Source organism: Mauremys reevesii, linkage group 7, assembly GCF_016161935.1.
Source record: "Mauremys reevesii isolate NIE-2019 linkage group 7, ASM1616193v1, whole genome shotgun sequence".
In the NCBI taxonomy this organism is placed as follows: domain Eukaryota; kingdom Metazoa; phylum Chordata; order Testudines; family Geoemydidae; genus Mauremys; species Mauremys reevesii.
In genome coordinates, this window is record NC_052629.1 from 81418771 (window position 1) to 81444011 (window position 25241).

At 50.9% G+C, this 25241-nt stretch overlaps 1 protein-coding gene across 5 annotated transcripts in view; it reads right to left on the minus strand.

Annotated features, from left to right (window-relative positions):
- HEMK1 (HemK methyltransferase family member 1) overlaps positions 1 to 24882 on the minus strand; it is a 48315-nt gene extending 23433 nt beyond the window's left edge. For 2 of the 5 annotated variants that reach the window (XR_005583163.1, XM_039482724.1), the window contains exons 1-4: positions 24533 to 24882; positions 22167 to 22663; positions 21535 to 21626; positions 20377 to 20470 (exon numbers count right to left, since the gene is read on the minus strand). Coding sequence is in view for 4 of the 5 variants with exons in the window: in XM_039482724.1 (XP_039338658.1) it covers positions 20377 to 20470; positions 21535 to 21626; positions 22167 to 22418 (438 nt within the window). In the remaining variant the exon portion in view is untranslated. Of the gene's footprint in view, positions 1 to 20376; positions 20471 to 21534; positions 21627 to 22166; positions 22664 to 24532 lie in introns of those variants that run through there. The other 3 variants (XM_039482726.1, XM_039482725.1, XM_039482727.1) reach the window with 3 other exon arrangements.
- Positions 24883 to 25241: the final 359 nt, after the last annotated feature.

Here is a 25241-nt window from a genome sequence, read left to right on the forward strand (position 1 = left end):
CATGTCAACACAGGCTTGGTTACCACAGGCTTGGTTACCAAAAAAACTTTTTTTGTTTTGCTTTTACTGCTGCATATTAAAAACCTCAGACACACATTAACAATTCACCTTAGATATTCAACCTAGTTAGATATTTATCACTGGGCACTGGAGAGGTGTGTTATCCACTTGATGGAGAAATGCTCAATTATGGTGCTATTAAAATGCAAATTATTGCTTACAATAAATGTCAGAGCCAGTGTGCGTGCAGCCCACACGCTCAAAATCCTGCTGACCTGAATCACCGCTCCAGATAGTGGCAGAGCTGCTGGATTTATGCTCCTTTCTATGCAACCGAGTGTGTGCAAGGGAAGTTTGTTTAAAAGAAAATTCCCCATCTAATCCCAAGAATAACCCCTACCAGCACCTTTTCTCTGGCATGCAGTAATCTTTAGGGGGTGAGGGAGCAGGGGGAGGGGGGACGGACTGTGAGATCCTCCTCTTCTTTCGCCAGTGGAAATGGGACCTGGGCACACAAAGCCATTAACAGCCTTCAAGGAGAGATGTACATTTCTCCCAGAGGCTGGATACCTAAAGGTGATCCACAGCAGAAGGGAAGGCTGCAGAAAGGAGGGAGAGAAGAGGATGGTGACCCTGGAGTGTAGCAGATGGAGTAAGGCAAGGGCAGGATACTGACCCCAGGAGGGAAAGAGTGACAAGGGGATAGAGTAGAGATGATGGGCTGGACCAGTGGTGCATTTAGTGTGGGAATTTCACTACCAGAACAAAAGCTTGGAATTTCCCTCCCAGATGAGGAGGCGTTTCCTCCAGTCCCACCCAGGGGGGCAGGGTCAGAGGTTATTGCCCCAAATCTGCAGTACTCCTATCCTTGCCCACATAAGGAGTGCCCATCTGCTTCACTCTAAGTCCAGCAAGCAGGGGCACGGCCCACCTTCATGCTGTCTATCGTCCAGCACAGCTTTGCTCTATGCCTTTGCTTAGCCTGCAAAGGATGGATGGTGCTGCAGCAGGGCTCTTGGCTGAGACTCAGGAGACCAGGGTTTAATTCCTAGCTCTGCCACAGAATGAGAGAGTCATGTTCTTTCTTTGTGCCTCAGGCTCCCGCCTGTACAGTGCTGACAATAATTCCTCATCTCACAGGGGCAGTGTGGGGATAAATCCATAAATATTTGGGAGGCTCTCAGAGCCTGTGATGATCCATACATAATAGCCCCATCCATGGTGATCCATACATAATACCTGTGATCCATATACTGTGTAATCGTCTATATTTGTAGGATGAGGGGCTGGGGACATAGGAAAAGGGCAAAGGGTTGCTATGTGTGGGGATCTGAATTTGGCACCCCCACTGAACCAGGCTGGGAGAACTTCAGGGGCCCTGGGTTCAGTGAGCACATTGCTTTAGTGACCCCCTTTGGCAGAGAAATGGGGTGCTGTTCACAGCCTCTGGAGGCAGCGATTTCCAGCCCCTCTTCATCTTTGACACGGGGCGGGAATTTAAGAAGAGACTGGAAAAGGAATAGAACAGGGCATCCTTGGAGTTTTGGGGGAGCGAAAGAGCTTTCCAAACAATCTCCTTTACCAAGCAGGGGAAAAAAAAAAGTGCATTCACTTGCTTGATTCCCATCATTCTGAAAAAAGAACAGGAATACTTGTGGCACCTTAGAGACTAACAAATGTATTTGAGCATAAGCTTTCGTGGGCTAGAGCCCACTTCATCGGATGCATGTAGTGGAAAATACAGTAGCAAGATGTATATATACACAGAGAACATGAAACAATGGGTGTTACCATACACATAAGGAGAGTGATTAGTTAAGGTGAGCTATTAGCAGCAGGAGAGAAAAAGAACTGTTTGAGTAATAATGAAAATGGCCCATTTCCAGCAATTGACAAGGAGATGTGCTCAAATAAATTAGTTAGTCTCTCAGGTGCCACAAGTACTCCTGTTCTTTTTGCAGATTCATACTAACACGGCTGCTACGCTGAAACCCATCATTCTGAGGTTCTCAAACTTTCACCTGCCTTAACAAAGCAGCCCACCGAGCCTTCAGCTGCTTTTCTACAGTGACTTGTTTGATTTCACTGTCTGATTTCAGCTAACTTCATGCTATGGTTTATTTTTTCCACTTTCCGAGCTAATTGTGAAATAAACGTGCACATTTGCAAACACCCGCAGTTCCCCATGAACCCTGACTCCACCCCTCCAGCACACACATTCTCACAGGTTCTCGGTATTAGCTCCCCCTCCCTGTGGCCGAGCCTCTTGTTCACTGTGTTTCTTGGAACTGCAGCTGCACAAAGAGAAAGTCAGGGCACTGCTCGCCAGAACCCAAACCACAAGCTCTCCACCTGTGCAGCTCCATCCGGCAGGCAGTATGTGGCCAGGCAGCTTGTAATGCAAAGATGGAGAAGTGGAAATACACTTGAGAGTCTCATGGACTAGAGCTGAGCAAATACCTACAAAATTCACCTTACCCTGTTTGTTACTATTAGCTAGAAACAAAATGCTGAATCTGAACTGGCCAGGTTCACACCCCTTTCCACTGTCTTCTAGAGAGATGCTTACATATGCCCCGGGATATCTGACTTCCTTGCAGTCATTAATGGGTTTATTCTCACCACACTCCCGTAAGAAATTCGACCCCCATGTGACAGAGAGGGAACTGAGAGATAGGAAATCTGTTGCTGGTCACCGAACGTTCTTTCTCTACTCACTTTCCAACAGCAAAAACATTCACATCAGCAGCAAATCTAAGATTCAAAGTACAAGCATCCACCTTGGAAACTTGATTCCTAGGCCTGGACTACACTTAAAATGTTGATCAACCCAGCTACATTGCTCAGGAGCATGAAAAATTCACACCCGAGTGTTGTAGCTCAGCTGACCTAACCCCCCCCAGTATACAGGCTGGTAGGTCAATGGAAGAATGCTTCTGTCAACCTAGTTTCAGCCACTCAGGGAGGTGGATTTCTTACTGTTACAGAGTCCCCGGGCGATGATCTGGAGCTGCTCCCTATGAAGCCAGTCAGGACTCTGGTGAAGTCTCCTCTCTGTGAGCAGACTGTCTTCTGGGCCAGAAGCTCACAGGGCTTCCACCTTCCTGGGTCTGACCTTGGAGCATTCAGCATCCTCTGCCCCTCTGTGCGCTTCCCACAGCGAGTCCGCCCAGGCGGGGTCCTGGGGATCCTGCATGACTCTTAGCCAGCCAGCAAAACAGAGTGTAAACGGGTCGGACTCACCCCTGCGGCGCCTCCTGCTGGTGACTCCGGGAATTAGCTCGTTCCAGCACTGGAGCACCCTCTGCAGGCCAGTGATCCACCTGTCCTCAGGCCCCCCGTGTCCCTCCCTGGACTCGGTGCCCTTTTACATGGGGTGCTGCCCCCTGGCAGTAACCCTTTTCTCTCAGGGTTTCCCCTCTAAGGGAATCCCCACCCTCTATCCCCACCTTGCCTCAGTGTATGGCTACTGCCAGTCATTGTCTAGCCCCATGTCCTGGGGCAGACTGCAGTATCAGCCTATTCATCACTGGCAAGGAGGGTTTGGACCTGCTGCTTTGGCCTACCCCTGGGCTGCCCTCTGCAACCCCCAGTACCTGTTAGCCCAATACTAGGCCGCAGCCTGGGGCTTTCCAGGCTGGAGCTCCTCAGCCTGTCCCCAGCCCTGCTCCCCTCAGGTACTTTGTCTGTAGCTCTCTGCAGCCAGGCCCTTCTCCCTCTACAGGCAGAGGGAGACTGTCTGTTTCTGGCTTCCCTGGCCTTTTATAGGGGCCAGCTGTGGCCTGATTGGGGTGTGGCCCCAGCTGCAGCCACTTCCCCAATCAGCCCAGCCTAAAGCCCCTTCCCAGGGCTGTTTTTAACCCCTTCAGGGCAGGAGCAAGGGTCCACCCTGCTACACAGAGGTTTATTAGATGATAGGAACACGGTCTAAAACAGAGCTTGTAGATACAGAGAACAGACCCCTCAGCCAGGTCCATTTTGGGGGGCAGTGAGCCAGACACCCACATCTGCACTTCACTCCTCCTCCCCAGTCAGCTCCAAACTGAAACTCTTCAGCCCCTCCTCTCTGGCCTTTGTCTCTTTCCTGGGCCAGGAGGTCACCTGATCTCTTTGTTCTCCAACACCTTTAGCTATCCCCTTGCAAGGGGGAAGGGCCCCAGCCATTAGTTGCCAGGAGACAGTGTTGGCCATTTATGCACACTGGCCTTTATCCCACCACCTAGAGACTTAAGAAATGCATAGGGGGAAGTGAGGCACCCCTACAGTATTCAGAGGAAACATTAAGAACAGTCCCACTTCGTCACACTTACACTGGTGGGAAAAAACCTTCTGTTGCTGTAGGAAGCACCTAAACTATGGTGCTAAACAGCTGTAGCTGTGTCACTGTAGCACCCACACTGAGTCAAGCCCTAAGAGTTAATGGTCATCCACTCTGGGAACAGAAACCACAGGGTGTGATGTGTGTTTCCAATCAAAATGATCACATGTATGGAAGATCACAATGAACTGTTAGTGAATGTTTCGAGGGCCATGACTGTTCTGGAAAATTATTTGACAGATTAATAGAATTTTGCAAGCCGTTCACAGGAAATTTGTGAATTAAAAAAAAAAAAAGTGAATTTCATGGAATAAGTTATTCATCACAAACTATTCACTGAGTCCAGGCTCATTACAAGAACAAATTATTTGAAAAACATCTTCGTCAAGAAACTAGTTAAATGCGAAAAGCTCCTGTGTAATTAACCTCTTCACCCCAAGCACTTCTCTGCCTCCCAGGATGGAATACAGTGTGAACTTTGGACCAGCACTGCTTTACTGATGTCATCCTACCTCCCATTTGCATTAGGAGACTGCCGTGTGAAAGCTGTCTGCAGAGGTATAGAGAGCGATTCATCTTAGGCTTTGGTGGGGGGGCTCATGCAATCTCTTATGGGTACAAGAGAAAAGAGCCTGCTGATATCCAGTCATCCTCCAGTGGCTGTATAACGCTACCACAGAAACCCTGCACAGTTTGGTGCTGCTGGCAGTCTCTGTGCTCAATAGACGTAGGACAAGGATGCTGCAGTTCAATACTGTGCATACTGGAGGGCAGGACAGGTACCACAGGGTGGGCTGTAGGCCAGGGCTGAGGTGCAGTGGCAGAGCTGTGTATAGGCCCAGCAGTGGGATTATAGAGTATTAGAGGTTGGAAGCTCATTGGAACAGTGACTGCCTTTCCCAATGTTCTGTGTTTGTACAGCGTCACGGTCTAGCACAATCAGTTCCTGGTCTATGACTGGGGCTCCTATACGCTATGATAGCACAGATAATAAATATTAATAATAATCAGTACTGTCAGAAAAACCGGAGAGTAACCCCATGTTTTTCTTTCACATAACACAAAATACAAAATTAACAGCTGCAGGGGCAGGGAGACAGCTTGTTAACCCTTTTAGCACCCCAAATGCTTTCTTCAGGCTCTCACGCTTCTCAACACTCTCTGGGAGCATCCCTTTGTGTCATGCCATTCCTGGCTCAAGTGTCTGAAGCAGCAGGGAAGATAAAGTTTGAGTGTCTGTAAATCTCTCAGGTTAGAGTTGGGAAGCAGGGGGGAGACAGTGAGGGATACAGAAGGCTGGGTGTACACCCCTGTCCAAACACCTAGAGACACACACTGTCACTTCCTGGGAATGTTTTTACATGTGGTTGTTTTTTTTTTTCCCCAGAAACCGCACTTCCAAGAATCCAGGACTCTCTGCAGAGCCTAATCTGATCGCCCCCTTCCTGTCTGTTTGTCCACTGGCTCCCAATCGATCTGCAGCAGGGCACATGGAGGCCAAGCAGGAAACGTGAGCATATGGAAGCCATGGAAAATTCCCCTCTGCCCCTTTTAAACACTAGGCCTCCAGGCCAGCTCCATGTTCAGATGGCAGCACAGCTCACAGCAATCCCAGTTCACCCACTGGCTGTCAGTGTGGGGAAAGGGACACACCTCACATACCCTCAAGACTCCCACACAGACCCTAGACAACCCCATGCCAATGAAGCGCTGAGGCAGCCATACTAGTGCTTTCGGGGCAGCAGCCCAACACAAGGCCACTGAGGGGGGCCTTTGATCCCAAACAGACCAGGAGGCAGCTACATGGATGCCTCCAGCATTAATCTTCATCCCCTCATAGCTGCCCCTGAACATTCGCAAAATGCTGGCTTCCTCTGAAGCTGCAAGTACTGGCCATTGTCAAAGACAGGATCCCACACGACATGAACCACTGATCCAATCCTGTCTGGCAATTCCTGTGTTCCTAAAACCCCATTTAGGCTAATGTTGGTGAGGGACAAAGGAAATGGGTCGTGGATTCTGTACAAGTTAATCTACAGACTTTATTCAAATGACTCTCCCCAATTACTTTTCTGCAGTAGTTTCACCCAGCTCTAGTCCTGACTTCCCACCCTGTGCTTTAACTGCTAAATCACACTGCTTCTCAGCTAAAGACCAGAAGAACATGGACCTGAGATCCCAGTCTCAAACAGAACAGGATTCCAAAGGAGCAGAGGCTTAGAAGGCAGGAAAGTAAGAGCCCATGTGTGGTATGAGAGCTGAGAGATACAAGGAACAACTAGTATGGTGGAGAGGTGATAATCAGAGCATACATTAAGTCAAATCATTCCAAACATGTCCAGGTCCATGTGTGCCCTTAAAGGAAAGTTGTCTCCTCTCTGCCCAGCACCAAGGGGAGCGAATAGTGTTTGCAAAGAAAGGTTGGGGATTTTTAATTAAAAATTGACATTTCCAAGTCTCTTTTGGTACTCCCCAGCTGCCCTGGCATAGCTCCTTTTATCAAAGGATCCCAAAGCCCATTCCAAAGGTGGGAAAGCAGTGGCATCTCCACCTCACACACAGGAAAGTCAGAGGCACTGAGGTGGGAAGTGATTTGCCATGGGCCACACAGCAGCTCACTAGCTCAATGGCTGCAGTCACAGTAACATGAGCAGCGGCACAGGCTAGTTACTATGAGTACAAACCCACCTGGACCCTGTGGGTACGTAATCAGGGCAACTGGATCATGATACCATTCCCCAGGTTACTGTGGCTACACTACTCTTTTGAGCTAATGTGAGTATATCTCTGCAATCTAGGAATCACACTGCTAGCTGAAGGGGTCAAGCAGACAGCAGTGGTTTTAGTGCATACTCCCATTCAAGAACATCAGAGTTATAAATAAAACACAATACCCCTGCTCTTGCCAGAACAACAAAAAAAAAAGAGTCAGAAACGCACAACTAAGGATGCACGTTCTCCAAAAAAACCTTAACTCTGCCCCATAACAATGCTAGCCAGCCGGCCATCCCTTTTTCTGTCTTTGCACGTAGACAGAAATGTGCACCACAGAAGATGGGGTTTACAATTTTTCATACACACACATCTCTCATGCTGAATGTGCCTCTTAGGGGGTAGCTACACTTGCAGATGTAGAGCGCTTTGAGTTAAACCGGCCTTCATAGAGCACAGTAGGGGAAGTGCTGCAGTCTGTCAGCACTGACAGCTTCAAGCACACTGGGGCGGCCACATTAGCAGCTCTTGCAACAGCCACAGAGAGCAGTGCATTGTGGTACCTATCCCAGCATGCAAGTGGCTGCAACGTGCATTTCAAATGTGTGTGTGGGGGCGTCGAGTGTGATAGGAAGTATGTTGTGTGTATGTGGGGGCGGGGGAGTAGATTGGGAGGGGCTGAGAGCATGTCAGCATGCTGTCTTGTAAGTTCAGACAGTAGCAGACTCCCCCCTTCCCCCACCTCTCTCTCTCTCACACAGCATTCCACAGATGGAGCTTTCAAAGGGCATATCCAAAACAATGACAAGAGTGGCCAGTTGACTTAAGGGATTATGGGACATTTCCAGAGGCTGATGAGAGCGCAGTAATGCAACACCTCGTTCACACTGATGCTGGAGCGCATCAAACGTTATTCTACTTGCCGAGGTGTAGTCAGAGCGCTCTACATGCCTTGCCAGTGTTGATGGGGAGTGAGCTAGTGCGCCCGGGGCTCCTTTAACGCACTGTAACTTGGAAGTGTAGCCAAGCCCTTAGTCCTGACTCCATCCTTTCCTCTTTACAGGTCAGTGATTTATTTCTAAGATCTAGCCCCCACAACCAATCTAAGACATGCTTGTCTGGGATTAAAAAGCCTCCTACAGCTCTGAAATGGTGCTGAAATCTCAGTGAGCCACAGGGCTGTGGCGGTGTCAAAGATTGCCCCCATGAATCCCCTAAGGCTCAGGTGGGGCAGTGAGCCCTGACAAGGTCTAAGGGGAGGGTCAGCGGTAGTGCTAGTTAACCAGCTTCTGTCTTCTGGCTGAAGACAGAAGCTGCTGCTGAATTGCCGCCGCCGTGGAAACGCGCGTGCCGCCCTTTGCAATTCGGTGCGCTGCTTGGTGCGGCGAAAATAGTAGAGCCTCCTAAGGATAACTGAAAGCTGTCCCTTCCTGTGGCTCTCCATTCAGCAAGTCCACAGGAAGGCATTTCAGAAGGTTCTGAACGGACCCGACTGTCCCTCTCTGGCAGTAAAGCCATCTCTAGGGGAGAGGGATTTGGAGGGAGACAATGTTTACTTTTAAAAGCGAGCCTTCCTTTGCCTAAAAATACAGCCTCACTCCGGGAGGAAAACAGACACCGGAAACCCTGTTAATCATCAGCAACAGGAAAATAATTCCTGGAAGTCAAAGGAACCTAGGTAGCGGGGAGTGAATCTGAGCCTGGAGTGCCCTCTAGGGGTGAGATATATGTTACAAAAATAATCTAGGAGGTAAACAATAGGACCAGATTAAAAACTCCTATATGTGAAATTATGATGAGGCTTAATTTAGCCTGTGGTTACACATGTAAGACAATATCTGGTTTGCCTCTGGCTTGAGCATCCCTCACATGATTTTGTTTTTCTCTATTCCATAAGAGGCTAAAACACCTGTACACTATGCAGAAGAACAGCACACAATCTAGCCTGGGAATTTGTGGAAGGTGTTTCCCCAAAAGACCAAGGCCCCATTGTGGAATTATACTCTATCTGGACTGTAAGCTCTTTGGGGTAGTGACTGTATTTTTGTGTTTCTACAGCACCTACAACAATGGGTCCTGGTCCATGATGGAGACTACTAGGCACCACTTAAATCCAAAAAATAAGATACATAACAATAACAATACATGAAAAGTAGAGAAGAGCCAACTTTTGGCAAGAAAATCTCCACCCATTCAAACTGCTAATACAGGTAAATCTGTGGTGTAAATACAGAAATAAAGCCAACCACCTTGCTTGCAAATGGTTTTTGGAGTCTTTCACTTTGATACTCAGAAATCTTATGCAGCCCTTGAATAGGCAGAAATTTTCTGAGACTGTTTAGTATATCGGTTTCTTAAAGAAATCTGGCAAGGATCTGAACTGAACGAGCACTCATGGACCCAAAGTCAATGATTAGATTAAAAGAACTCTGATTCACATGAAATTTCAGCTTCACCCTGATGGGTTTCAAAGAAATCCAAATGCTAATGTAAAATACAAGAAAGGGTGTGAAACTGTAGGAGTTGAAATGAATGCAAAAAATTGTGGGTTGAGAGTTTACACACCATGGAGATGGGTACAGCGTAAGAACTTGAATAGACTAGAAAGCAATGAATTCCACACAGGTGGAAAAGAAAACCAGAAAAAGGAGTTTATTTTTCATTTATATATTCGCTCATATAATCAAATATGATTTTGCTAGTTTCACACTCCTTACGTGTCTGTTTCCTTATTCTTTTTTGTATTAATGTAGCACCTTGGGGCCCCAATCAAGAACCAGGACCCCATTGTACTAGGTGTGGTACAAATGTGTAATAAAGACAGCTCCTTCTCCTAGCTTGTGCCCACGTTTACAGGCAGGAACATTTGTGGAAGCAGCAAAGTTTCACCAAATAGCAACAGGAAGCACATTTTGTACTTGTAAATACATCTGCATCAGAGTCTCAATAGTAAGAGTTACACTCAGCCAGTCAGGGTTACAGAAACATGTCAGATGACTTGCGTGCAATCAGAATGAACCAGTTCAAATATGGGATAACAATTACTGGCAGTGAGCTGCCTGTGGATGATCTACAGACCAAGAATTATTCAGACATTATCTGGTGAATGATTTCTAACCACCAATCGCTATGAAAACATTGCAAACTGCTTCCAGACAAATCACAAGCAGGAAGACAGCTCAAATGTACTGACTACATTATTTGCTCAAAAAATAAATTAGAGATTTTCCTGTTGTATTTTTAAAGTAAAATGGAATTCCTGAAAAGTTACATTGGCAACATATGCAAAGCAACACCCACCCCTGAAACACACCACACAGAGCTCAATGTTTGAAGCAGCAGAGTGAAAGGAGCTGGACACCTACTCAGTTTGTGCAACAGATTATACACAGTATGTGGTGTTGGAAAGAGTACATGCACAAAGCATCATCCAGCTGGACGGTGCTCAATATCTGGACCTGTCCCCACCCACTTCCTATCCAACTAAACTCCCCCAAAGCTGGCCCATGAGTGCTCCCACATAGTGTCACAACCTGATAACTGGGCCACGTGTTTGGTGTGATTGTGATGTAAATGGTCTTGCCCACACACCTTCTCAAGACAACAAACAACTGAGTTCCCAATGTTTTTGTCAGCTTGACATTAAACTAGAGGGCACGGCTGGGAATGGTGACAGGGTAGGATGGGATTAAGGCCAGGCAGAAAGAACACACAGATCTTCAGCCGTCTCTGCATCAGATACCAGAAGTGACTGCATCAAAATACAGCAGCTTCATCAGAGCCAGCGGCAGGTGCTCCCATTATTTAATGTACAATCAACAGACTCAGACCTGAGCAATACACAGACTTACACAGCAGCAAGAGTGAAGCTCAGCATACCTCACCATCTCTCACCATGCCACTGCTGACCAGCATATGATGTTACAGAAATGATGATGAGACAACAGAAAGCCAAGAAACAGCAACAGCTACAAGAGAAGCAGCAGCAGCCTGGGGGATATGCTGCTGCTGCTCTGCTTTCTGAGTAAGACAGATACTTACTCTGCCACAGGGTAGGTTCCCCTCTAACCCCCACTCATCAGCACCCGCCCACTACTCCTCCTTATCACCCTCACTCATCAGATCCTTTGTTATTTCCTCTTATATTTCCAGATGAAATGATACATAGGACAACTCCTCTGTCCTCCCAAACTCAGCAGCAGCACAGACCATCTGCCTGCCAGCCTCTGGCCTCTCACAAGTGCCTGCCTGATTGCTTCCTCCTTCCAGTTAGGCTTGGCAAATTAGATCTAAATTAGTGGGTGGCAAGACATGCCATGTTTCTATACAAAGGAATTTGCTGACATAAGAAACATTCCCAGGAACCTCAACAAAGGGGAAATTTAAAGCCTTTTGAATTTCTAGGAGTGTGCCAACAAAGGGTTCAGCGCCCATGTGCAGAAGAGGGGTGACCCTGAGGAGATTTCAGCTGGGATCCACTCGGGTGGAATGAAGAAATGTGGCTGCATTCTGTTGGTTAAAAAGGCACTGTGGCTGGGATGTCTATGGCCTTGTCTGCATGGGAAAGATTTTTTGTTATAACCTAAGGTGTGAACCACTGTAGTTATACCAGGATCAACTCCTATGTAGGCAGTCTTATTCCAGTTTACAGTGACCTTCTTTAGGTTTAATTTATGTCACTTGTGAAGGGATTCAAGCTATACCAAACAAAAAAGCCACTCTTATACTGGAATAGGAGTCTCCACACAGTGGGTTATAGTGGTCTAACTGGTAAAAATTTCCCTTGTAGACAGGGTTCCTGCCTGCGCTGAACACCTTTAAATGCAGCATTTTCCAGCACACCGCATTGTAATTTGGGCCAGTGGAGATGCATTTACCAAATCATGCAAGCACATGGGCACAACCACCAATGCTCTCTTGCATTGTTAATCATGGCCTGCTCTGTATGCAATAGGCCTTTGTTTAAGGACTGGCGGGCAGGGCCAGCTCTAGGCACCAGCATTCCAAGCAGGTGCTTGGGGCGGCAATCTTCAAGGGGCAGCAGTCCGTGCGTTTTTGGCCCCAACCAGTGCGCCGAATTGCCGCTGTGGATGGTGGGGGCAGTCCATGTGCCGTTAGGGCGGAATGCGCGTTTCCGCAGCGGCGGCAATTCGGCGGCAGCTTCTATGTTCAGCTGTCCGCGGCGGCGCAGCTTCTGTCTTCTGGCTGAAGACAGAAGCTGCCGCTGAATTGCCGCCGCTGTGGAAACGCGCGTGCCGCCCTTCGCAATTCGGCGCGCTGCTTGGGGTGCTGCTTGGGGCAGCGAAAACAGTAGAGCAATTCGGCCCTGCTGGTGGGGCTGGTGTTGCATGGAAAGAATTAGAGCATAGCAGCGAAGGAAGCCTCATCAGCAGATGTTTTGACTTTCAGAACATACAAGCTCCCTCTGGCATTTGTGCCAACATTGCAGCCATGAATTAGAAGAGGGTCAGAGACCGGAAATGCTCTCTGAAGTTGACAGGAACAGGACTACCTATGCAACACAGCTGCTAGAAACTCTATTTTTGGCTGTTGATTTTGGATGTAGCTGTTGAGGGGAAGCTCTCTAACTAAGAAAACAATCATCATTCAGGGCACCTGCTCCAAACAAGGCATTAGACACAACTCGGGCAGTCTCCACTCTTGGATGCGAGCACTACATTTTGAGAAAGCAATCTTGGTGCAATTTTGCCTAGTAGGTAGAACTCTGCATGGATAAAAAATTTGTATCTGCATCCAATCCACAATCTGCAAACATGGTCCACAGATGCAGATATCCACCGATTTCCAGGGCTCTATTAGTAGGAAACTAATGAGGTTGTGCTGATGTCACAGTCCTGACTGGGACTCCAGTGCTGAACATTCATGGGATTTTTCACCTAGGGCCTGCTCATCCTTCCATTAAAATCAATGGGAGCTTTGCCACTGACTTCAGGAAGAGCTGGATCGGACCCCGATACTCTTGCCTGACCAAATAATAGAAATGTTTTTTCTCAAATATTTTATTTTTGGTTAATGAAAGAAGCAGGATGGACAACCCTGGGGACTGGAGGTCCTCTCTTTATCTACAGATCAGGTACAGTACATCTAGGTGCTTTCCACACAGTCTTCCTCACCCCCCACTCCCCATCCCCAATACAGCTCACCCGTGAGCTAGCAGATCCGTCCTATATGGGTTATGTATTTCAGTCTCCGTGACTCATCCTTCCTTTGGCATCTCTGAGACTACCAGCAAGGATGCTAATTGTATCGGTCACTTTTGTGACGTGGGCACCTACCTAGGAGGAACTGAGCAGTGACCCACCAATTTAGTTCATAATGGCCACCAAGCTGTAGTCAATTGGTAAAAGCACTTAGTTACTAACAGTTGGGAGCAGATTTGAGCCAGAGAGCTAGAGATGAAAAGCTCCATGACCAATCCCCTTAGCCATCCAATTTCCTTACTCTGTCACCAGTCCAGGTGGATGAGGAACACAGTGTGACTCAAGGGATCGGTATGACCCCACCATGTCTAGGACACTGGTTCAAATGCAGTCCATGCCAGAAATGACCTGTTTGGTGGCCTAGGAAATGAGTCAATGATCTGAGTCCAGTTTCTTCAGTGCTTGTCCGGCAGAAGCTACCCAAAGGGAACAGCTTCCATCCTCTACCAACCCAGACTCAATCTGAAGCAGCAAAGACACAAATAGGCTCCAGGTATCCCACTACCAATATCCTGAGATTTCAAGACGAGTGATTGCTACCTTCAATCACAGGCTGATTTTGTTAACATAAGCTCTGAATAGCTGCAGGCTTCTTATTCTGGTATCAAAGTAGCAAGCCAGTGGGCTCTATTAACAATGTCCTTAGGCTATGGAGAAAGCCATTACCATCGCTGAAAAAAAGGAAAATGCTCCAACTACTTCCACTTGGGGTTTCCTTATGACTGGCCAAGGTGAAATAGATTTTCTAACAAAGCCTGCCCTAGTGTGGGGCTGGGAGAAACACAGTCTCTCCCCTAAGAGCATGGGCCAGGAAGCAAAGTTCACCTACAACAGTCTCAGATAAGACGGTTACTCACCTTTGTAACTGTTGTTCTTCGAGATGTGTTGCTCATATCCATTCCAATTAGGTGTGTGCGCGCTGCGTGCATGTTCATCGGAAGATTTTTAGCCTAGCAACACTCGGCGGGTCGGCTGGGTCGCCCCCTGGACTGGCGCTGCTATAGCGCCGAATATATACCCCTGCCGACCCAACGGCCCTTCAGTTCCTTCTTGCCGGCTACTCCGACAGAGGGGAAGGAGGGCGGGTTTGGAATGGATATGAGCAACACATCCCGAAGAACAACAGTTACAAAGGTGAGTAACCGTCTTTTCTTCTTCGAGTGCTTGCTCATATCGATTCCAATTAGGTGATTCCCAAGCCTTACGTAGGCGGTGGGGTCGGAGTGAGATGTTGCAGAATGCAAAACTGCTGAGCCAAAGGCTGCATCATCTCTGGACTGTTGGACCAGTGCATAATGTGAGGCAAAGGAGTGGACCGAGGACCAGGTAGCTGCACGACAGATCTCCTGGATGGGTACGTGAGCCAGGAAGGCAGCAGAAGAAGCCTGAGCCCTGGTGGAATGTGCAGTGAGGTGGCTAGATGGAACATGGGCCAAGTCATAGCAGGTACGGACGCACGACGTCACCCAAGATGAAATCCTCTGGGAGGAAACAGGTAGGCCCTTCATTCGGTCTGCCACTGTGATGAAGAGTTGGGGTGTTTTACGAAAGGGCTTTGTCCGCTCGATGTAATATGCGAGTGCCCTACGGACGTCTAGGAAGTGCAATTGTTGCTCCCTTCGCGATGAGTGTGGCTTCGGAAAGAAACCGGAAGGAAGATATTCTGGTTGATATGAAAGGCCGAAACCACCTTAGGGAGGAAGGCCGGATGTGGCCGCAACTGCACCTTGCCCTTGTGAAACACAGTATACGGTGGGTCCACCATGAGAGCCCGAAGCTCGGAGACTCGTCTGGCCGATGTAATGGCTACGAGGAAAGCTGTCTTCCAGGACAGGTATAGCAGCAAGCAGGTTGCCAACGGCTCGAATGGGGCAGTCTTAAGTCTGGTTAGAACCAGGTTGAGGTCCCAGGTTGGGGCGGGACGGTGAACTTGGGGGTATAAGCGCTCCAAGCCCTTGAGGAACCTAGAAACCATAGGGTGCAAGAATACGGAGCGGCCACTCTCCCCTGGGTGGAAGGTAGAGATGGCTGCCAAGTGCACCCTCAATGATGATACCGCCAGGCCCTGCTGTTTGAGAGACCAGAGGTAGTCCAAGATGGAATGGATCGGGACCTCGGTGGGAGTAACACTGTGCGTTTCGCACCAGCAGGAGAAACGCTTCCACTTGGCCAGATATGTTAACTGAGTGGAACGTTTCCTACTACCCAGAAGTACCTGTTGTACCGAGGCAGAGCAACGTAACTCGGATCGGTTTAACCATGCAGCAGCCATGCTGTGAGATGCAGCGATTGCAGGTCTGGGTGGTGAAGTCTGCTGTGATCCTGCGTTATAAGGTCTGGGTGAAGAGGCAGGGGAATCGGGTTGGCTATCGACAGGTTGAGCAACATGGTGTACCAGTGCTGCCTGGGCCACGCTGGAGCGATCATGATCAGGTCCGCTCTGTCCCTGCGGAGTTTTAGCAGGACCCTGTGAACCAGCGGGAACGGTGGAAAGGCGTACAGCAGTTGGCTCGTCCACAGCATCAGAAATGCGTCCGAGATCGAACCCGGGGAGAGGCCTTGGAATGAGCAGAACGTCTGGCATTTCCTGTTCTCGCGAGAAGCGAAGAGGTCTATGTGGGGAAAGCCCCACCTCCGGAAAACAGAATGGATAATGTCCGGACGAATCGACCACTCATGAAACAGGAAGGATCTGCTGAGGTGATTCGCCAGGGTGTTCCGAACCCCCGGGAGAAAGGAGGCTACCAGGTCTCTCGACTGGGCTATGCAGAAGTCCCAGAAGTGGATGGCTTCCTGACAAAGAGGGGAGGACCGTGCTCCTCCCTGCTTGTTTATGTAAAACATGGCTGTTGTGTTGTCTGTGAACACTGAGACACAATGGCCTTGTAGGTGCTGCTGAAACGCCTGGCACGCAAGGCGGACTGCTCTCAGCTCTCGGACATTGATGTGCAAGGCCAGCTCTTGAGCTGACCAAAGGCCTTGGGTGCGAAGCTGACCGAGGTGAGCACCCCAGCCGAGAGATGACGCGTCCGTTGTCAGGGACACCGAGGGCTGGGGCGGATGGAACGGCATTCCTGCACACACCAGGGAGGGCATGGACCACCAGTAGAGTGAGCCTAGGATGCTCGGGGGGATCGAGACGATCATGTCTATGCTGTCTCTGCCCGGGTGGTACACCAAGGTGAGCCACGATTGGAGGGGACGGAGGCGTAGCCTGGCATGTTTGGTCACGAACGTGCAGGCAGCCATGTGACCCAGGAGACCAAGGCAAGTGCGAGCCGAAGTTGTCGGGAAGTTCCGTAGATCTTGTATAAAATTGTTACCATCGCCTGAAACCGAGGCTGAGGTAAGCAGGCTGTGGCGAGATTGGAGTCCAGGATGGCCCCAATGAATTCTATTCTCTGTGTGGGAACCAGAGTGGATTTCTCCATATTGATCATCAGGCCTAGACGCAGGAATAGGTTCTTGATGATGCCCACATGACGAGTAACTTGGGCCTCGGAGGTCCCCCGAATGAACCAATCGTCTAGATACGGAAAAAACGTGTATCCAACGGCGGCGGAGGGAAGCGGCGACTACAGCCATGCACTTTGAATACTCTTGGGGCTGTAGAGAGGCCAAACGAAAGGACCGTAAACTGGAAATGAGGACGGTTGGCCACAAACCAGAGGTACCTTCTGTGTGGAGGATAAATGGCGACATCAAAATATGCGCCCTTCATATTGAGGGCAGCATACCAGTCTCCGGGATCCAAGGATGGGATGACGGTCCCCATGGATACCATGCGGAACTTCAGCTTTATCATGAACTTGTTGAGTTCCCGCAGGTCTAGGATAGGACTGAGACCTCCCTTCGCCTTGGGGATTAGGAAATAGTGGGAGTAGAACCCCTTCCCCCTTTCGTCCTTTGGTACCTCCTCTATAGCTCCGATGGTGAGGAGCGTCTGCACCTCTTGCAAGAGGAATTGCTCGTGAGAGGGGTCCCTAAAGAGGGTCGAGGATGGAGGGTGGGAGGCGGTACCCAAGTTCCACCGTGCGTAGGACCCAACGATCTGAGGTTAGATGGGACCACGCAGGGAGGAAAAAGGAGAGGCAGTTGTAAAAGGAAGGGAACGGATCCTGGGTAATAACTGGTACACCGTCCTCGGGCGTGCCTTCAAAAGTTAGGCTTTGGCCCCATTGCTGGTTTAGAGGGACCCTGATTTTGGCCCCCTTGGGGTCCTGACTGGCGCCTACGACCGCCTCGGCCACGCCTGCTGGCAAAGTCCTGTCTTTGTCTAGGCGCAGGGTAAGGGCGGTGAGGCTGGGGATGGAAAGGCCGGTGCTGAGTCACCGGCGTGTGCATGCCGAGAGAGCGCATAGTGACCCTGCTGTCCTTTAGGTTTTGCAGCCTAGGGTTAGTTTTTTCGGAGAACAGGCCTTTGCCATCGAAGGGCAAGTCCTGTATAGTATGCTGCAGCTCCAGGGGAAGGCCCGACACCTGGAGCCATGAAATGTGCCTCATGGCAACACCCGAGGCCAGAGTCCTGGCAGCGGAGTCAGCTGCATCCAGTGAGGCCTGCAGGGAAGTTCTCGCCACTTTCTTCCCTTCTTCCAAGAGGGCAGCAAACTCTTGACAGGAGTCCTGAGGAATCAACTCCGTAAATTTGCCCACCGCTGCCCAGGTGTTGTAATTGTAGCGGCTAAGCAGGGCTTTGCTGGTTTGCTATGCGGAGTTGCAGGGCCCCTGCTGAGTACACCTTACGGCCCAGTAAGGCCATTCGCCTCGCCTCCTTCGATTTAGGGGCTGGTGCCTGCTTGCCATGGCGTTCCCTCTCATTGACGGACTGGATGACAAGGGAGCAGGGGGGAGGCTGTACATATAGGTACTCGTACCCCCTGGAGGGTACCATGTACTTGCGTTCGACTCCCCTGCCCGTGGGCAGGATAGTGGCTGGAGACTGCCAGATGGTATCTGCATTGGCCTGGATTGTCCAAATGAACGGTAGGGCCACTCTAATGGGGGTGTCAGCCGACTGAATGTCTACGATCGGATCCTCTATCTCCGAGACTTCCTCCACTTGGAGGTTCATATTGAGTGCCACCCGTCTCAGGAGGTGCTGATGGGCCCCCAAGTCGATTGGAGGAGGGCCCGAGGAGGATGTTCCTGCCACCGCCTCATCTGGGGAAGAGGAAGAAGAAAGGCTGGGGACAAGCGGGTCCTGTGTGGGCTCGTGCTCCTGGACGACCTCCTGTTCCGGTGGGATCTGGGAGTCCGGTGGCTGAACCGGGGCTTCCTCTGTACCGGTCGGAGGGGGACGGCTAACTGTCGCCTCTGGCACCCAGTGCTCTGATGGAACAGAGCGAGATGGGATCACAGGTACCCCTTGGGCCTGGTGGTACGCCCAAGGTGTCCAGAATGGCCACGGATGGGGGCCAGGGTCCTGGGCCTGGGGCTCCTGGAAGACTCTGGTGGGCACATCAGAATCACGGTCCTGCGCGTATGAACTGCCCGCGTGGGACGACACTGATGTATGTCTGGATGGCCATGGAGGAGCTGAAAAGCCCTGGGCAGAGTCTCCCTCTCTAGCTGACGTCGCTCGACACGGCACCGGGGATCGGTACCGGGAGGCACACCGGTACCGGGAGCGAGAACGGGACCTGCGACCGGAGCGGTGCTGGGAGGTCGACCGAGATCTCGAGGCTCGACGTCGGGAGTGGCTACGGGAGTCACGGTGCCTGGAGCGGTGCCGGGAGCTGGATCGGTGCTGAGTGTACCGGGCCGGCGAACGGGACGCTGACCAGTGCCGCGAGTACGACCGGTACCGAAATGGAGAACGGTGTCGGGACTGTGAGCGGCGTCGGGATCTGGATCGGCGACGGGACCAAGAACGTCTGCGGGACCGCGATCGTGAACGGTGCCGCTCTGCGGTGCCGACGGAGGGTGGTCTGATCAAGGCAGGCTTGCCGATCGACTGTATAACCCGCACCGGCGGTGCCGGGGGTTGAGGCAGCGCAGACTGCCATTGCAATCAACTCCCTCGCCGTGGAAAATGTCTCCGGCGTGGAGGGAATAGTGAGCTCAACCACAGCTCTCACCGGGGAGCTTTCAGGCACCGGACTCGACGGCTCTTGCGTGGCCGGAATCGACGGTGCCGATATTGTCGGTGCCACGGCAGGTATCGGTGCCGGGCGGTCCGACTTAGTATAGCGCTTGGGCTGCAGAGCAGGCGGCTCGGACGCAGCAGGAGTCTTGTGCCTCTTCGCCCTCGGGGAGAGGGATCGGTGCCGAGCGGACGTTGGTGCCAGCGACTGCCGGTGCCGAGAGGCCTTGGTAGTACCGGCACGATCCGGTGCCGAGGGAGCGCTTCTTGAAGACTGTCCAGCGCTCGGTGCCGAGGGCGGAGGAGTAAGAGCTGCCTCCATTAGGAGCTGCTTGAGACGAAAGTCCCCCTCCTTTTTGTTCTCGGCTTAAAGGCCTTACAAATGCGGCACTTATCTGTTAGGTGAGATTCCCCGAGGCACTTAAGACAGGAGTCGTGGGGATCTTTTGTCGGCATCGGCTTGTGGCAGGCTGAGCACGGTTTGAAACCCGGTGAACCGGGCATAGGCCCCAGCACCGGGTGTGGGGAAGGGGATAATCCCTGAACCCCTCTGAACTATACTACAAACGAATAAAGTTAACTACAACTATATAAATCTGAACTATATACACAAGAATTAACGAGAGAACTACGAGTAGCTAGGGAAGTGGAGGTCAGCTAAGCCACGCTCCACTGTTCCAACAACCGACATGGGCGGTAAGAAGGAACTGAAGGGCCGTTGGGTCGGCAGGGGTATATATTCGACACTATAGCGGCGCCACTACAGGGGGCGACCCAGCTGACCCACCGAGTGTTGCTAGGGTAAAAATCTTCCGACGAACGTGCACGCGGCGTGCACACACCTAATTGGAATCGATATGAGCAAGTACTCGAAGAAGAAATCTCCTTTCTGCCTCCTCTCCCGCCCCACCCCAAAGGAAGTGTGAGGTGGTCGGTCTGGGCATCTCATCACCTATAGACAGACTCTCATGCAGTACAGGGCACATCTGTAGCAATGCAGTGCATGGAAGAGCAGTTTAAACGCCTCCTTTCCAAGGTCTTACCTCTGTCTCGGGCCGAGGAATGAAGACGGGGGGTCTCATCTTGAGGGTCAGTTCCCGGAAATCCCACTCACCAAGGACGTACTGCACAGGCATCCTGCAACAGGAGGGGGTGGGTTATGCATCACATTAGGATTAGGCTCCCCTGTTACAGACAAGCCTTCAACCATCTTCTTATCAACCTCCAAGCCATGGGCATTGTCACTGCCAGCACCTTTGCTTCAGGGGATGGAAGGCAATGCCTGGCACTGCTAAAGATCCTTGGATGTGGAACTGAAGGGGTCTAACAAGATGATCCATGAGCACGTGGGCAGTGAGGAGATAATACATGAAGCCCAGCATCCACTGCTGACACACAGTGCCTCTTCTAGAATCCCCTACATACTCCCCTGTCATGCATCGCAGAGCTAACCCTCACTGCAAGACACAAGCATGTTCCATAACCACCAGTCACATGGATAATTTGGAGGATGTATGTCTGCAGTATCCAAAGGGTTAAGTTTTTTTCCATATCTCCTCTAGGCTCACTCCAGATGCCTTCCTGGAGGTCTCAGTTTTCTCAATGATCCAAGTCCCTAAGCATTTCCTCTCCTCACAGACTGCCCGACCATCTCCAATTCCAGGTGACTTGCAGACACCAGGCCCAATTCACCCCTGTACTGAGAGATCCTGTGGGGAGGGAGGGAGGGGAATACTGGGTTTTGCCAACTCTACAACAGCCATGGAGACCCCAACATCAGAAAAATTCCCCAGAGGCTGGATCTGCCATCTCTGGGGTGGAATGTGACAACTATTTAACACTGCACAGCAACACTGCACAAGAGTTGAGGTCAGGGAGCTGAGAAGAGGACCATAGCCAGCGGAAACTGACAGGGGAGTGGCGGCACAAGGCACTACTGATAGTTTCTCTAATGGACTCGGAGCCAACATCCAGCTGGGCCTGGCCTCTTTTGTAAGTTCCACCCCATGCATCCTCCTTGTTCCAATGGCAAACTCCTATTACCGCCGCTCCCTGGTCATTCAACAACAAAAAGGTGCTAGCATCTGCTCTAGCACTTGAGTGTGAACACAACCCCCCTCGCTCTGTTTGTTTCCTCCATGCTACTTCCTTCCCACTAGAAGGAGGAGACGCTGGATGATTTTAGAAGGGGACGCTCCTACCTTTGTAGCCGCTTCATACTCAGCTGCTGGATCTGCTGCTGCTGCTCCAATGTGAGTGGGGTGGAGACGCTGCCAGCACCCAAGCTGTGAAACTGAAGAGGAAATCACTTTAATACCTGCCCAACTGTGCAGCCTGCTCACCTCTTTCTCCTGTCCCTGAACAGCACCTTTAAAAGGTATTGGAACATTCACCAATAAATAACACCCCAGACTCTTTGAGATCCCAAATCGTTAGCAGAATCTACATAGAAACTTAGAAGTGACTGATTCAAACAGTTCCCCTGCATTTACCTGCTAAGTTCTGGGGTTCAGGAGAGTGGGCCAAATTCAAGGCCACACAGCCATAGGTCCGGGCACAATCTGGGTGCCTGTTTCCCATGCTACAACCAGTGCTAACCCTGGCAGATCCCTGTATAGAAATCATTAGAGGAGGGCAAAATACTGTAAAAAAGGTAATGAATTTAGCCTCACCCCCATCCCCGTATGAGACAGGAAAGTGTCAACCTCCCCATTTCATAGCTAGGGAAACAGAGGCACAGAGAGATTAAACAATTTAGTCAAGATCTCCAAGTTTATTGACGAATCAGGAGTGCTGTGACCACACAATCATAATCCCTTCTGCACTACTTAACTGTCTTTGCTCCCAGGATGTAGGAAACGATATACTCGCTGGATTCCTGTGCTTCAGGGATCCCATTTGCCTCAAACACACCTTGCCAGTAGCTGACCAGCTCAGTGGCTGTCACTTTAGCACTGAAATTCTGCCTCTGAAGCAGGCGGTGGGGGTTTAGGACACAGCATTTGGGAGGACTCCCTCCCTCTCCTTCACAGAGATTCTGGAAGCCCAACAGCATCCGGCGCAATGGGCTGGTGAGGAGCCTCATCTCATCAAAGGCCACTTATGGGTTCCAAGCTGCCACGTGTGTCCTTCCTTCCCAGGCCACCTTCACCAGACCTAGTCAATCTCAAGCCTCAGCAGGCCAGCAGCATGGTCTCCTCACCACATCACGGCTGCTAAATGCCCACCAGACACTCTGCTGCTACAGGAGTCTTCTCATGCCCATGGGCGTTGTGAAAGGCGTCCTGCGGGCATCTCCTCACAACACCAGCTCAGGGCACCATTCCTCTGCTGAGAGAGAGAGAGAGAGCGCACTTGTGGCTTATGGGCTAGTGAGTCAAAGGGAATCCACCCACCAGAGTGAAGGGTACTTTCCCCACTCCCAGCCAGAAAGGCACTCATGGTGCACAGGAAAATACAAACAATCATTCATGCTATCACAAAATGCATCTATGGTTAAAGGACTGAGATTAAACAGCAGGGAACTAGTAGGGGCAGGATACTGGGAATGGGGAGCGGGAAACGGGGCTTTTCGCCTCTTAGTCACCAGCTCCGTTTCGTCTTGGACAGTAGCAACTGAGAGTTACAGTCTAAAAGGTGACTTCCGTGTGAAATGAGTCCATAATCTCAGCCCCCTGCCCTGTGAACAAACATCCACACACCAAACCACTGCCACCATCCCTGGCTCAAAGTGCTCCCCACCCTCTTGCTGGCATTACAGAAGAGGCAGCGAATAGATGCAGAATCCAGACTCCCCTGTAGGTAGTCGCTGCAGGGTTGAGGTGTGTTGCTGGTGGTCTGTGGGGACCATGGTATACTGTTGCTTGTGCTGTGGATAAACAGACTCCAGGCCCCGGCTTTGGTTGGGGAGAAGCCAGTACACAGCTATGGTTAAACAGCCATCACTTCTTGGTCTTGGACCTTTTGTCCCACAATGCACATGAGGTGGCTGCATTGGACAGCGTGCCTGCTGCCTCGGTTCTATTCTTCCCAATGCACCATCTCTGTATCCTGCCACCCTTGCTCTATTTCCAATCTGTCCCAAATTCTCCATCTTAATGTGAGCTCATGACACTTGGAGTGAAAGAGTGAGAGCCTCGCAAATTCACTGCCAGTCACCCTCCAAAACACTCTCATGAGCTGCATTGGAGAGTGAGCAGGAGTTGGGCTCCGGTCTCCATGTGAAGAGGTTGGGCATGGGAAAGGAGTGAGGACAGACAGTTGAGGGAGAAGGGATGGAAGGTAGATTGGCTCATGAAGGGTGGGAATGCGGGGGAGGGAGATAAACACGCTAATGTGCAGAAAGGCCAGTCAGGACAGGAAAATCTGCCAGAGGGAAGTCCTGGACATTTTGGGGAGAGAAGAACAGCTGCATCCATGCATCGAATGAAGAGAAAAAAACAGGAAGACCAGAAAGAAAAAGGAGGAAAAAGAGAAAGGGAGCCAGAACTCTATAAAACAGTTGTTCAGCACCACACTTTGGAGCTGTGATTTAATGGAGGACACAGGCCAAAACTTTCCCCCCTTGTTCTCTGCAAGGGGATGCTCTCCCTTCTCAGTCCTTGCTCTCTGCAGCTGCTATGGCTTCTCCTTACCCCCACATTTTCTTTTTGGAAGGTTGACGGAGTGCTGCTTAACAACCCTATAGATGCCTGTCCCCCGTGCACAGAGGGTCATTGTGAAAAGCAAAATAACCTTTCCCAGCTGCAATATGGCCTGAAATAGAACGACAAAGGTTTTCCTATGAGGAATAACACAGGAGAGAGCCAATCAGGTGAGAATTAAATGGACAGATTCAACCTACCTCTGCCCGCGCCCGGAAGTTTTACTAACTTCACTAAGGGAAATGTTCGCGCCCTGGTTTGTTTTTAAACTAGACTAGTGGGAACAGTGGCTTTTAACGACACACACTGTCACATCCCCCCGGTGCAGCATTTGCATCCCCACCGCGGCAACAGACCGGCGGGGGGGGGGGGGGCGGACTGACTACAAGCAGAGAGAACCAGGCGGACTCCATGGATTTTATCCCGCTGTGCTGAGGGAAAACGCAAAACAAACGAACAACCAGCCAGAGGGGGGAGGGGAGTTCTTTGGGGTTTCCCGCCTGTTCCGGAGCCTAGGTGCTGGGACAGCAAAGCCACCAGGTTATTTACAACGTACCAGCGACCCAGACTCCTGGCAGTCCCCGCTGCCTTTTCCCCTGTGCGGGACCCGAGCCCGCCCAGCGGCTTTGAGTCAGGGACTCCCCGGGAAAAGCCGCAGCCTGCAGCGCGCGCGGCAGCGGCCCGTTCTCTCGACTAGCACTCGGGGCACTTCCTGCTGGGGCTGCAGGCAGCGCAGCCCAGGGTGCAACCGCGGCCTCCGTGCACGGTTCCCCTCGCTGCACTGTTCCCCAGCCAGCAGGGCTCCAGGCAGAGCGGCTGCTAGGAGGGAGAAAAGGTCGAGCTCACGGCAAAGCAGCGGCGGGGGCAGTAGCAGCTCGAACAATCCCGCCCCGCAGCGGGGGGGAGCCAGGGGAGGGGGCCACTTCTCCACCAACCCCGGCGGCCCCGCCCTTGTGCGCTGGAAAATAGGTCCCAGTGCAGAGGTGGGTGACAAGGGAGCGTCCCCGAACAGTGCCTCTTGCACTATGGTGACTGCCACGTCCCGGCTGGGGTATTTTCAGGAGTTCAGAACAGATATTCCTCAGTTTCATTAAACCCCATAATGCAATTAACAGTGCCCCTCCTTGGAAGACTCAGGCAGCCACCTTTGAAGACTGGACCCCGTGCCTCATGATCCAGACATGGGATCTAATGGGATCTGTTCTACTTAGACTGGAGACCTTTGGGGGCAGGGACTGTCCTTTGGCGGTTACACGTGTGCACAA